Source organism: Hippopotamus amphibius, chromosome X, assembly GCF_030028045.1.
Source record: "Hippopotamus amphibius kiboko isolate mHipAmp2 chromosome X, mHipAmp2.hap2, whole genome shotgun sequence".
Taxonomy (NCBI): Eukaryota; Metazoa; Chordata; class Mammalia; order Artiodactyla; family Hippopotamidae; genus Hippopotamus; species Hippopotamus amphibius.
This window is the reverse complement of record NC_080203.1, coordinates 34,084,974-34,097,652: the sequence shown is the minus strand read 5'-3', so window position 1 is coordinate 34,097,652 and position 12,679 is coordinate 34,084,974. Positions and strand designations below refer to the sequence as shown.

The following is a 12,679-nucleotide window of genomic DNA, read 5'->3' as shown; positions in this document are numbered from 1 at the left end:
AGTTATAAAATAAATAAGTCATGAGGATATAATACACAGCACAGGGAATATAGTCAATAAATTGTATTCGTTTTTATGGTGCATGATCTATAAAAATATTGAATCACTATGTTGTACACTTAAAACTAATATAATATTATAAATCAACTATATTTCAATAGAAAAAATTGATGTCTACTTCCTTGATCCTTGAGTGGTCAATATTTTATTCACCTCCACTTCACATTGCTGGGGAGGGAGGGAGTCCTGCTCTAGTGTTATCAGGATGGTTGAACACATGACAGACACTTGACAGATGAGACTGACATCAGTTTATTAGTCATATATACTCACAACCTGGGGGGGGGAGAACACCATGCCATGCAGGGCCACACGGGTGTTGCGTTCAGGTACAGAATGGACCAGCAGGGGCTGTGGAAGGCAGGCTTTCTAGTAAACAAGAGGATGAGGTACCCCCTGGTTCCTATGGGAGCATGTGATTGGTTTGTATAAGTAGTTCTGCTGGCTGGAAGGGAACGGAAACCTGCATAAACAGGCGCTATGCCTGGTCCCTGTGATGAGGAGTGTTGTTTGACTAGGGGACCTCATTCAGGTGAGCACAATGGGAAGGGGATCTTGCAGTTAGGCTATTTGAAACCCCTCTGGTTTTCCCAAGGTATCGAGGCATCCATAATATTAGGCCTTATTCTACAGTTTACCCTTGATGCCTTGCCAACAGTTTAAGCCTTGATGATGACTAAGATTTCTGGGGAGTAGAAGTACCTCCCTAGAAAACAAAGTAGTTACTTTGACCAGGGGGAAAAGGGCTTAGGAAGATTGTTGTAAAAAAATATAGACTTTAGAAGTGTCCCCCTTTATGGCCAATAAAGGTATATCGAGGGAATTGTGTGGCATTGTGGGAGAGAGTACATGTCCCCACAGGAGACACATTTAGATTAATCAATGTCTGTGGCAAAGGTAAAAACCAGCATGGGGTCCATTTCACATTTGTAAACTTAAGAGTTCTTTGAGAAGCCCATTATGCCTCCCAATTAAGCCAGCTGAGTGGAGGTGGTGGGGTGGGGGGACCTGTAGGAGAGGTAGAAGTTCCATTGAATACCTTCTTCAAGAACTCAACATTGTATATTTTGAGAAGTGGAGCTAGTGCTTTGGTCACTACCAGTAATGCCTGGAATTCCAAAGGGCATGAGGAGTGTCCTGGTGAGGCTTTGTGTTTTGGCTTTAGTATGTGTAGAGACATCTATTACCTTGGTTTACATTTTGGGTATCTTTGAGGCAAGAGCTTCTCAGCAGTCTTTACCACAAAGGGGACAAAACTTAGGCAATGGTCCAGGACTCTGTAAACTCGTGCAGATAGGGACATTTTTTGCCCAGGGCATCCAGTGCTACAATGACTGCCTGACAGGTGATCAATTGCGCTGACCCTTGGGTCTCATCCTTTTTCATTATGAGGCACGACTCATTCTTTCCAGGTTTAAGACCAGGCCAAAATGAAATGTTAAATAGCAAAGCAGCTGAGATAATCACCCCTTCACCCACTAGGTCTCATAAATAAGTTTAAATCCTTAAAAACCCTGGTTTAATTTACATTGATTGGAACATTTAACTATTTTAACCTGGGCAAGGGGGTTGTCCATGGGATTTTATTTTGTTAAGCCAATTTCTGTCAACTACTTTATTTAATTTTAATTTATTATGCATTGGGTTAGAGTGTCCACACTACTTGGATATTTTAAGCCCGTTGCTGCTAAGACCATGGAAAATTTAGGCAACGGATTTGATGATTAAGGTGAGGCATACCTATCTGTCCTCTGTTTTATATTCTGTAACTCCCCTAAGATTATAGAAGCACCACGTTTAAATTTAGTGCATTCCCAGGCTTAACTCTAATTTGAGTCCCCGTATTGCTGATGTTCGTGAAGGTTTGCCAATTGGCGCGACTAAACAGATGTTCAAGTTAATTCAGAACCTATGTGGCAGAGATGCAAAAGCCAAACAGCACACTTTTATCTTTTTGCTGTATACATTATGTTAGTAAATTTCAGCTTTCCAATTGGGTCAAATTCTGGATTTTTCTTTCATTTTTTTGTTTGTTTCCTCCCGTAGTATCCAGGTTTTTAAATTTTATTCCACTTTTTTTCGTTATCACTTTGTCACTGGATATACTACAGGAGTGAGGGGTTCTCTTTACCCTGCTCATGTTCATAAGTTTCTTCCTCCAGAGAGCCTCATATCAGTGTATTAGAGGTTGGGAGCCTCCCCTGTGGTAATGGTTGTGTTGTTTAAGGACTCAAGGCTTAAGCTGGGTTAGAATTAACCCCTTTACTGTGCCATAGGGGTTCCATGGGTGCTTTCCCTTATAATTCCCATTCAGGATTTTTGTTGCAGGATGGGCATAGGCAGAAGAGTGGTGCAGCAGAAGAGCACTGGGCTCATAACCCTGAAGTCAATGGCCCAAAACAATCTTCCGCTAAGATCCTGCTTTTTCTTTCTGCACAGGCTTGCTGGCTTGTTTTTCTTTTCTTTTCTTTTCTTTTCTTTTCTTTTCTTTTCTTTTCTTTTCTTTTCTTTTCTTTTCTTTTCTTTTCTTTTTTCCTTTCCTTTCCTTTTGTTTCCTTCCTTCCTTCCTCCCTCCCTTCCTTCCTTCCTTTTCCCTCTGGATGTAGTTTCTCAGAATATTTTGCTTTTCCATCCATGTAAAGTTGAAGCTTTCAGTTTCTGTCTTTCTGTCCATGGTGTGGATTTTCTAGGTAGTTACAGGGAAAGGTGCAGGAGATTGGGTCCCCACCTTGTAAACAGTCACAGATTCCTCCAGTCAGTTTCCCCAGGTCAGTGTCCGCATGCAGTAAGGTCATTTTGTCTATGGACAAAATGGTCATCAAACATTATGATGGCAATATTAGCCCTTTGGAATCCTGGTAAGCACAGCTGAGGCACACTGGCTAGGGGTTTCGCATTGGGAGAACAGTTTATTTACCTCTGGTGTTTTGGGAAGGGCTAAGACTAAATTCTCCTTCCCTTTTTCTTTTCTTATTAGTACCTGGGCCACAGGCCGCTGTCAATAATGGATTTGTACCTCAACAGCTTTAGGAATCTGGAGGGTATATGCCAGCAGCACATGAGCAGCACAGGAAACAAGTAAGGTTCCTATCCTCACCTAAACAACAATGACTATTAGGCAATTGGGATGCCATGCTTAACTCTCCCTGTGGTGGTGGTCTCCTTCCTTACCTGAAACTTCTCAAAGAGCTTTCCCTGGGCCAATCACAGGAGTGTACAATCACAAACAATGTCCTTATGGCTGCCTCAAGCAACCAGTGATGGGCACCAGCCCAAACCTTGGCAAGCAGGACTCAGGTTAGAGCACCAATCGATTAGGGCACTGTGTTGTTACTGCCTTTACAGATAGGAACCTCAGAGACCACTGTCAAACACAGGCTGAACCCAAAGGTATGTCACCCTGGGGTATAACCTATTAACAACATATCTTGCCTTTGGGATAAGAGCACTTTAGGGTGGATGGGAAGATATGGCAACATGTGACAGAGAGACAACGAAGTGCCCTGCAAGCTAAAGAGCAAGCCCACCAGCAACTGGCAGTTCTGTCCCAGCAGCTGCTGCTGTATCACAGGACTGATTAACCAAGAGCAGTTAAAGCTGACCAGGTGTTATTGGTGATTGTTGAGCCCCCTTGTTCATGATGCCATTTGTTTTATTCACTTTCTCTTCACCCATTGGTGAGAGAAGGATTCCCTTCCTAGGTTTATGGGGATGGCTGAACAGATAACACTGAAACTCAACAGATGAGACTGACAGCAGTTTATCAGTCATATAGATTCACAACATACCACTCAGGACCACACTAGGGTTGCACTTGGAAATAGAGTAAATAAGTATGGGCTGTAAGAGGCAGGTTTTGCAGTAACAAGAGAATGAGATGACCCTTGGTTCCTGTTAGAGGATGTGGTTGATTCGTTTGACTAATTCCTCTGGCTGCCAGGGAGCTGAAACTTGCCACTCAGGGATAAGCAGGCACTGTGCCTTGTCCCCTTGATAAGAAGTGATGTTTGGCTAGAGGACCTTATGTATGGGAGCACAATGGGAAAGAGAACTTGCAGTTAGTCCTGTCAAGGCTCTTCCATTTTTCTCCAGAGGTCAAAACACACATTATATGGAAACAATTTTAGGTCTTATACTATAGTCAAAGAGACACCTGGATATTTGAGATACTTTATAGAATTTTTAGGCTAATCCTAATGGAATTTTATTTTTCAGCCCTCTCCAATGGAGTTAGGACTAGTTATTCCCAGGATAATTTCTGGCTAAAGCATCTACTGTCAGCTCCTGCTGTACAAATCTCATCTTCAGTGATGCTTTCAGAATTTCTATATAGAAAGGATGCAATGAACAAGGGAGTGCTTATATTTTTTCTGTATCCTATTTTCATTTCCTTCTGATATATACCCAGAAGTGTGATTGCTGGATTGTATGGTAGATTTATTTTTCATTTTTTGAGGAACCTTCATACTGTTTTCTATAGTAGCTGCACCAATTTACATTCCCACCAACAGTACACAAGGGTTCCTTACTCCACATCTCCACCAACACTTGTTATCCCTTGTTTTTGATGATAGCCATTCTGAAGAGTGTGAGGTGATATTTTTGTGGTTTTGATTTGCATTTCCCTGAAAATTTGTGATGCTGAACATCTTTTCATGTACTTGTTGGCCATCTGTATGCTGTCTTTGGAAAAATGTCTATTCAGATCTTCTGCACATTTCTTAATTGGATTGTTTGGTTTTTTGCCAATAAGTTGTATGAGTTCTTTATATAGAGTTGACCCTTAAACAACATGAATTTGAACTACATGGATCCATTTATACACAAATTTTTTTCAATAAATACATACTACGGTACTATACAATCTGACATTGGGTGAATCTGAGGATGCAGAAATGCAGATATAGCAAGTTGATTGTAAAGTTATACATGGGTTTTCTACTGTGCTGGGGGTCAGCACCTAACCACCACATTGTTCAAAGGTCAACTGTATATTTGGATATGAATCCTTTAACTGATATATGATTTGCAAATATTTTCTCCCATTCAGTAGGTTGCCTTTTCATTTTGTTGATGGTTTCTGCTGCTGTGCAGCTTTTTAGTTTGATGTAGTCCTACTTGTTTGTTTTTACTTTTGTTGCCTTTGCTTTTGGTGTCAGGTCCAAAAAAATATCACCAAGACCCAGAGTTTATTACATATGTTTTCTTCTAGGAGTTCTGTAGTTTTAGGTCTTACTTTCAAGTCTTTAATCCATTTTGAGTTAATTTTTGTGTATGGTGTAAGCTAATGGTCCAGTTTTACTCTTTTGCATGAGTCTGTCCAGTTTTCCCAATACCATTTATTGAAAAGATTGTCTTTTCTTATTGTATATTCTTGGCTCCTTTGTCATAGATAAATTGTCCATATATGTGAAGGCTTATTTCTGGGCTCTCTATTCTGGTTCATTGAGCTATATATCTGCTTTTATGCCAATATCATAGTGTTTTCATTAGCATAGCTTTGTATAATAGTCTGAAATCAGAGAGCATGATGCTTGCTGCTTTGTTCTTCTCTCTCAAGACTGATTTGGCTATTGGGGGTCTTTTGTAGTCCCATACAATTTTTAGGATTGATGGTTCTGTTTCTGTGGAAAATGCCATTGGAATTTTGGTAGGGATTGCATTGAATTTGCAGATTGTTTGGGTAGTATGGGCATTTAAAAAATATTAATTATTCTAATCCATAAGCATGACTTACTTTTCCATTTATTTGTGTCTTCTTCAATTTCTTTCATGAATGCTTTATAGTTTTCAGTATACAGGTCTTTCACCTCCTTGGTCATTCTTTTTCCTAGGTATTTTATTCTTTTTGATGCAATTGTAAATGAGATTATTTTCTTAATTTTGCTTTCTGATAGTTTGTTATTTATAGAAACACAACAGCTTTTGTGTATTGATTTTATATCCTGCAACTTTACTGAATTTGTTGATTAGTTCTAACAGTTTTTCTGGTGGAGTCTTTAGGGTTTTCTGTATATAATATCATGTTTGTCTTCAAATAGTGACAGTTTTACTTCTTCCTTTCCTATTTGGAGGCCTTTTATTTCTTTTTCTTGCCTAATTGGTCTGGCTGGGACTTCCAGTCCTACGTGGAATAAAAGTGGCAAGAGTGGGCCTCCTTGTCTTATTCCTGATCTTAGAGGAAAAGTTTTCAGTTTTTCACTGTTTAGTATGATGTTAGCTGTGGGCTTGTCATATATACCCTTTATTATGTTGAGATACATTCCCCCTGTAACCACTTTGTTGAGAGGTTTATCACAAATGGATGTTGAGTTTTGGCAAATGCTTTTTCTGCATCTGTTGAGATGATCTGATGAGATGATTTTTTTTAATTTTTATTTTTTAATTGAAGTATAGTTGATTTACAGTGTTCCAGGTCATATGATTTTTATCCTTCACTTTGCTAATGCAGTAATGCAGTGTATCACATTGATTGATTTGTGAATGTTGAACCATCCATGTGTGGCTGGAGTAAATCCCACATGATCATGGTGTATGATCCTTTTAATGCATTGTTGAATTCAGTTTGCTAATATTTTGTAGAGGATTTTTGCATCTATATTCATTAGGGAATTGGCCTGTAATTTTCTTTTCTTATGGCTTCCTTGCCTAGTCTTGGTAATTCTGGCTTTATTAAATGAGTTTGAAAGTGTTCCCTCTGTTTCTGTTTTCTTGAAGAGTTTGAGAGAGATTGGAATTCATTCTTTTTTTGAATTTTTGGTAGACATCACCAGTGAAGATATTTGGTTCTGGACTTTCGTTTGTTGGGATGTTTTTGATTATTGATTCAATCTTCTTACTAGTAATTTTCTATTCAGATTTTCTATTTCTTGCTGATTCAGCCATGGTAGGTTGTATGTTTCTAGGAATTATTCCGTTTCTTCTAGGTTGTCAAATTTGTCAGCATGTAATTGACGAGTTGGAGGAGGGAGAAGCCAGGAAGAAAATGGCGGCCGTGGCTGCAGAGGCGGCAGCGACGGCAGCGTCCCCCGGGGAGGGGGGCGCCGGCGAGGCCGAGCCGGAGATGGAGCCCATCCCCGGCAGCGAGGCCGGCCCTGACCCCTTCCCGGTCACAGCCACTGAGGCATCTGTACCGGACGCCGAGGCCGACGGGCAGCAGTCCTCTCCTCAGGCCGAAGAGCCGCCGCTCCCGCCGCCGCCGCCGTCGGAGCTTGCCCGCAGCCCGGAGGCGGCGGGGCCGGAGCTGGAGCCTGAGGAGAAGCTGCCCGCCCGGGTGGTGGAGCCGGCGGCAGCCGCGCCTCCGGAAGGGCCCGGCCTTCCACCTTCCCCTGCACCGCCGCCCGCGGAGCCCCCGGCTCCCGAGGAGCGTCCGGAACCGCCGCTGCCCCAGCCCGCAGCCCCGGCGCTCGTGCCGCCGGCGGGCGGGGACTCCGCGGTGTCGCAGCTCATCCCAGGCTCGGAGGTGCGGGTCACGCTGGACCACATCATTGAGGACGCGCTCGTCGTGTCGTTCCGCCTCGGGGAGAAGCTTTTCTCCGGGGTCCTCATGGATCTGTCCAAAAGAGGTCATGAAACGTATGGTGCAATAGCCCTACTTTTTGGTGGAAAAATGTGCAGCCATTCTGGTGAAGCAGTGAGTAGTGGTTTGGGCCCCACGGGATCCCTGTGACAGTATTTCCCAAAAGGGAATATAAGGATAAACCTGAAGCCACGCAGCTCCAAAGTGATACATTCCAAGAAGGGACGGAAGTCAAGCGTGAAGTGAATGGTGCTGTTCCCCATGACCCTTCTCCTGTCCCGCCTCCCGAGCTGAGCTTGGCCGAAAGCCCGTGGACTTCCAAACCACCACCTCTCTTCCACGAAGGAGCACCCTATCCTCCCCCTTTGTTTATCAGGGACACATATAACCAATCAATACCTCAGCCACCTCCTCGGAAAATTAAACGACCCAAGAGAAAAATGTACAGGGAAGAACCTACTTCAATAATGAATGCTATTAAACTACGACCCAGGCAAGTCTTGTGTGACAAATGTAAAAACAGTGTTGTTGCTGAAAAAAAAAGAAATTAGAAAAGGTAGTAGTGCAAGTGACTCTTCTAAATATGAAGATAAAAAACGGAGAAATGAAAGTGTAAGTACCGTGAACAAAAAACTGAAAGGTGGATGGGAAAAACCAAAATGAAAGCCAGAAAAGAAATGCTGTGGTTAAGGTTTCAAACATTGCTCACAGCAGAGGCAGAGTAGTGAAAGTTTCTGCTCAGGCAAGTACATCAAAAGCTCAGTTAAGTACTAAAAAAGTGCTCCAGAATAAGAACATGGATCATGCAAAAGCTCGGGAAGTGCTGAAAATTGCCAAAGAAAAGGCACAGAAGAAGCAGAGTGAAACCTCTACGTCCAAAAATGCACATTCAAAAGTCCATTTCACACGTCGATATCAGAATTCTAGCTCAGGTTCCCTTCCACCCCGGGTTCGTTTAAAATCACAGAGGTACAGGAATGAAGAAAATGACTCTTTTCTGAAGACAGGACTGGAGAAAATGCGGAGTGGCAAGATGGCACCTAAGCCCCAGTCTCGCTGCACCTCTACCCGCTCAGCAGGTGAGGCCCCTTCAGAAAATCAGAGTCCCTCCAAAGGCCCTGAAGAGGCCAGCAGGGAGGTTCAGGACACAACTGAAGTGCTTGTGCCTGATGAGCGGGATGAACCACAGACAATGGGCAAAAAGGGCAGCAAAAGCAATATCTCTGTTTACATGACCCTAAATCAAAAGAAATCTGACTCTTCCAGTGCTTCAGTGTGTAGCATTGATAGCACAGATGATTTGAAATCCTCCAACTCTGAGTGTAGTTCTTCTGAAAGCTTTGATTTTCCTCCAGGCTGTATGCATGCACCTTCCACCTCCTCCACTTCCTCCTCTTCAAAGGAAGAGAAAAAGCTCAGTAATTCCTTGAGAATGAAAGTCTTTTCCAAAAACGTCTCTAAGTGCGTCACACCAGATGACAGGACCATATGTGTAGGGGACATTGTTTGGGCCAAGATATATGTCTTCCCCTGGTGGCCAGCCCGTATTCTTACTATAACTGTGAGCCGGAAAGATAACGGCCTTTTAGTCCGACAGGAAGCCCGTATTTCATGGTTCGGGTCTCCAACAACATCTTTCCTGGCTCTTTCACAACTCTTCCCCCTTTTTAGAAAATTTCCAGTCACGCTTTAATAAGAAGAGAAAGGGCCTGTATCGCAAGGCTATCACAGAGGCAGCTAAGGCTGCCAAGCAGCTGACCCCTGAAGTGCAGGCTCTGTTGACACAGTTTGAGACGTGAACATGGACAGTAAGGTAGGCAAGAACCTTTGGAAGGCACCACAGACTTTCTAATCTAGTTAGGGGTAACTTCTACGAGATAGCTTGGCCAAATTGGAGAGAGAAATTGCACTCAGTTGGCTGCTTTTTTATACTTAACCTTATAGCCATTTGTATATTGAGAAGCTTAAACTGAACAAGCAATCAAATTTTGTCTTAAGGAAGTGAGATTTTAGCAGTATTTTTCAGTTTTGAAGTCTAAAACCATCCCAAGGCATAGGAGCCATAGCCTCAACTGACAATGAATTTTTGCAGGGACTGTTAATTGCCATTTGTACCTAGTACTGTGTGTATGTGTATTTGTATATTCACACATATAAATATCTGTGTGTGTGTATACATAGATACATACATATATAAAACATAGCCTGTCACTGTGTGACACAGGTTGCATATCTGGGATCATAGTAAGGGCTGGTGAGCTGGGGGGAATAGCGAGGATATTTAATGACTACTTGTTCTTAAATTAATGAACACTTAGCCTTTCTATGTGCATAATGGCACGGGTGTTTGATACTTAGATGTTTGACAAACTTGAGATGCTTGTTGTTGAATTGCTGGGGACTGGGGAAATAGCCCAGTATTTGGGATTAAGACTGTCAAGGCTGGTTAGGTCTGAATCATCTTGCTCTCTCTTGTCCAATGGGGACTTAACAAAAACTTTCAAACTTCTGCTTTGGGAGTTTAGATAAGTTTATCTTTGGATATGTAAATAGTTGATTGCTAAATTTGGTCAGATTTCTCCTGACTGACTGGCTGTTCCTAAATTCTTAGCATACGTCCTGGTAAATTACACTTTGTGAATTAACTGTCATATATGTAATTGTTGCATTTTGGATGTACCTAGTTTGATAATTTTTAAAAAATATTTCCGTTTAAGGTATCTGTTTGCAGGTCAGAAAATGAGAAAATGTAATTGTGTAATGCTCTGAAATGTAAAGAAAACAAGCTGTAAATAAAATCAACTAAATCCAAAAAAAAAAAAATTTGTCAGCATGTAATTGTTCATAGTCTTGTATGACAATCTGTACCTTTGCAATATCAGTTGTAACATCTCTTTTATTTCTAATTTTATTTATTTGAGTCTATTCTCTTTTTTCCCTTGGTGAGTCTAGCTAAAAATTTGTCAATTTTGTTTATATTTTCCTAAGAATGAGATTTTAGTTTCATTGATCATTTCTATTGTTTTTCTGTCTCTATTTTATTTATTTCTGCTCTGATCTTTGTTGTTTCCTTCTTTCTACTAAGTTTGGGATTTTTCTTATTTTTCTAGTTCCTTGAAGTATAGAGTTAGGTTATTTGAGATTTTTCTTGTTTCTCAATGTAGGCATTTATTACTATAAACTTCACTTTTAAAATTATTTTTGCTGCATCCCATAAGTTTTGGTGGGTTGTATTTCCATTTTCATTTGTCTCAAGGTGTTTTTTGACTGCTCTTTTGGATTCTTCTTTGACAAGTTTGTTGCTCAGTAGCATGTTGTTTAATCTCAATGTATTTGTGAATTTTCCAGCTTTATTGTAATTGATTTCTAGTTTCAGGCCATTGTGGTTAGAAAAGATGATTTCAATTTTCTTAAAAACATCGAGACTTGCTATACTGGAGAATGTTCCATGTACACTTGAAAGAACGTGTATTCTATAGTTTTTGGATGGAATGTTCCATATAATTTGTCATTTGTTTAATCTACCATGTAATTTAAGGTGAATTCTTTCTTATTGATTTTCTGTCTGGATGATCTAGCCATTGATGTAAGTGGGGTATTAAAATCCCCCACTATTATTGTATTGCTGTCTATTTCTCCCTTATGTCTGTTTAGTGGTAATGTACTCCTTTACCTTTTGCTTGTCAGAAGAACTTTTTATCACTACTTCAATTCTGAATGATAACTGCCAAGTACGGTATTCTTAGTTGGAAGTTTTTTTCTTTTAGCACTTTGAATATATCATGCTACCTTCTTCTGGCCTGTAAAGTTTCTGCTAAAAAATCTTCTGATAGTCATATGGGGGTTCCCTTGTACATAACAAATTGTTTTTCTCTTACTACTTTCTCTTCCTGCTCGTCTTTAACTTTTGATATTTTAATTTTTAAATTTTTTTTATTATTTATTTTTGGCTGCGTTGGGTCTTCATTGCTGTATGCGGGCTTTCTTTAGTTGCGAGTGAGGGCTACTCTTCATTGCAGTGTGCAGACTTATTGTGGTGGCTTCTCTTGTTGCAGAGCACAGGCTCTAGCATGCGGGCTTCAGTAGTTGCAGCATGCAGGCTCACTAGTTGAGGTGTGCAGGCTGTAGGGTGCACAGGCTTCAGTAGTTGTGGCACACAGGCTTAGTTACTCTGCACCATGTGGGATCTTCCTGGACCAGGGATTGAACCCGTGAACCCATGTCCCCTGCATTAGTAGGTGGATCATTAACCACTGTGCCACCAGGGAGTCCTGATATTTTCATTATAATGTGTCTTGATGTGGGTTTCTTTGGAACTTTCTGGTCTTTGTGGATCTGAATATCTGTTTTCTTTCCAAGTTAAGGAAGTCTTTAGCCATTATTCAAATACATCTCCTTCCCCCCGCCTTTCTTCTTCTGAGATCTGTATAATGCAAATGTTAGTGTACTTGATGTTGTCTCATAAATCCTTTAAGCTATCTTTACTTTTATTTCATTCTTTACTAGTCTTTCTGCTCTGATTGGGTTAGTTCCACTGATTGTCTTTGAGTTCATTGATGCTTTCCTTGCTTCATCTAGTCTACTATTGAACCCCTCTAGTGTATCTTGCAGTTCAATTATTGTATTCTTCAGATCTGATTTCTATTTGGTACTTTCTTATATTTTCTATTTGGTAAATTTCTCACTGTGTTTATCTATTCTATACCCAAGTTCAGGGAGCACCTTTGTGACCATCACTTTGAACTCTCTATCAGGTATTTATCTCTTTTTCATTAAGGTTTTCCTCTGAGGTTTTCTGTTGTTGTTTTGTTTGGAACATATTCTTCTCTCTTTGTTTTGCTTGATTTTCTTTGTTTTTTTCTATGCAAGAGATAAAACAGCCATTTTTTCCCAGTGTTGAAGGAGTGGCTTTGTGTAGGAGATAAAACTTATTGTCCCACCCTGCCCTATCTTTTGATTGTCCCTCTCAAACCTTTGTGATTGTCTAAGCAACCTATTTTATTTTGAATAGCTTCCAGTAGTTAACAATGTGCCAAGGCTTTTCAGTATCCTAAAGGGGAGAATCTCGGTCAGCACCTAGATTCAGGCTGATTAGAAGCC

At 40.8% G+C, this 12,679-nt stretch overlaps 1 protein-coding gene across 1 annotated transcript; it reads left to right on the top strand.

Annotated features, from left to right (window-relative positions):
- Positions 1-7,021: 7,021 nt before the first annotated feature.
- On the top strand, positions 7,022-9,378 carry LOC130842132 (PWWP domain-containing protein 2A-like). The gene is given in 5 exon segments (XM_057718801.1): positions 7,022-7,635; positions 7,695-8,115; positions 8,117-8,214; positions 8,216-9,236; positions 9,238-9,378. Coding segments are annotated over 5 exon segments (2,271 nt in total). The 5' UTR covers positions 7,022-7,045.
- Positions 9,379-12,679: the final 3,301 nt, after the last annotated feature.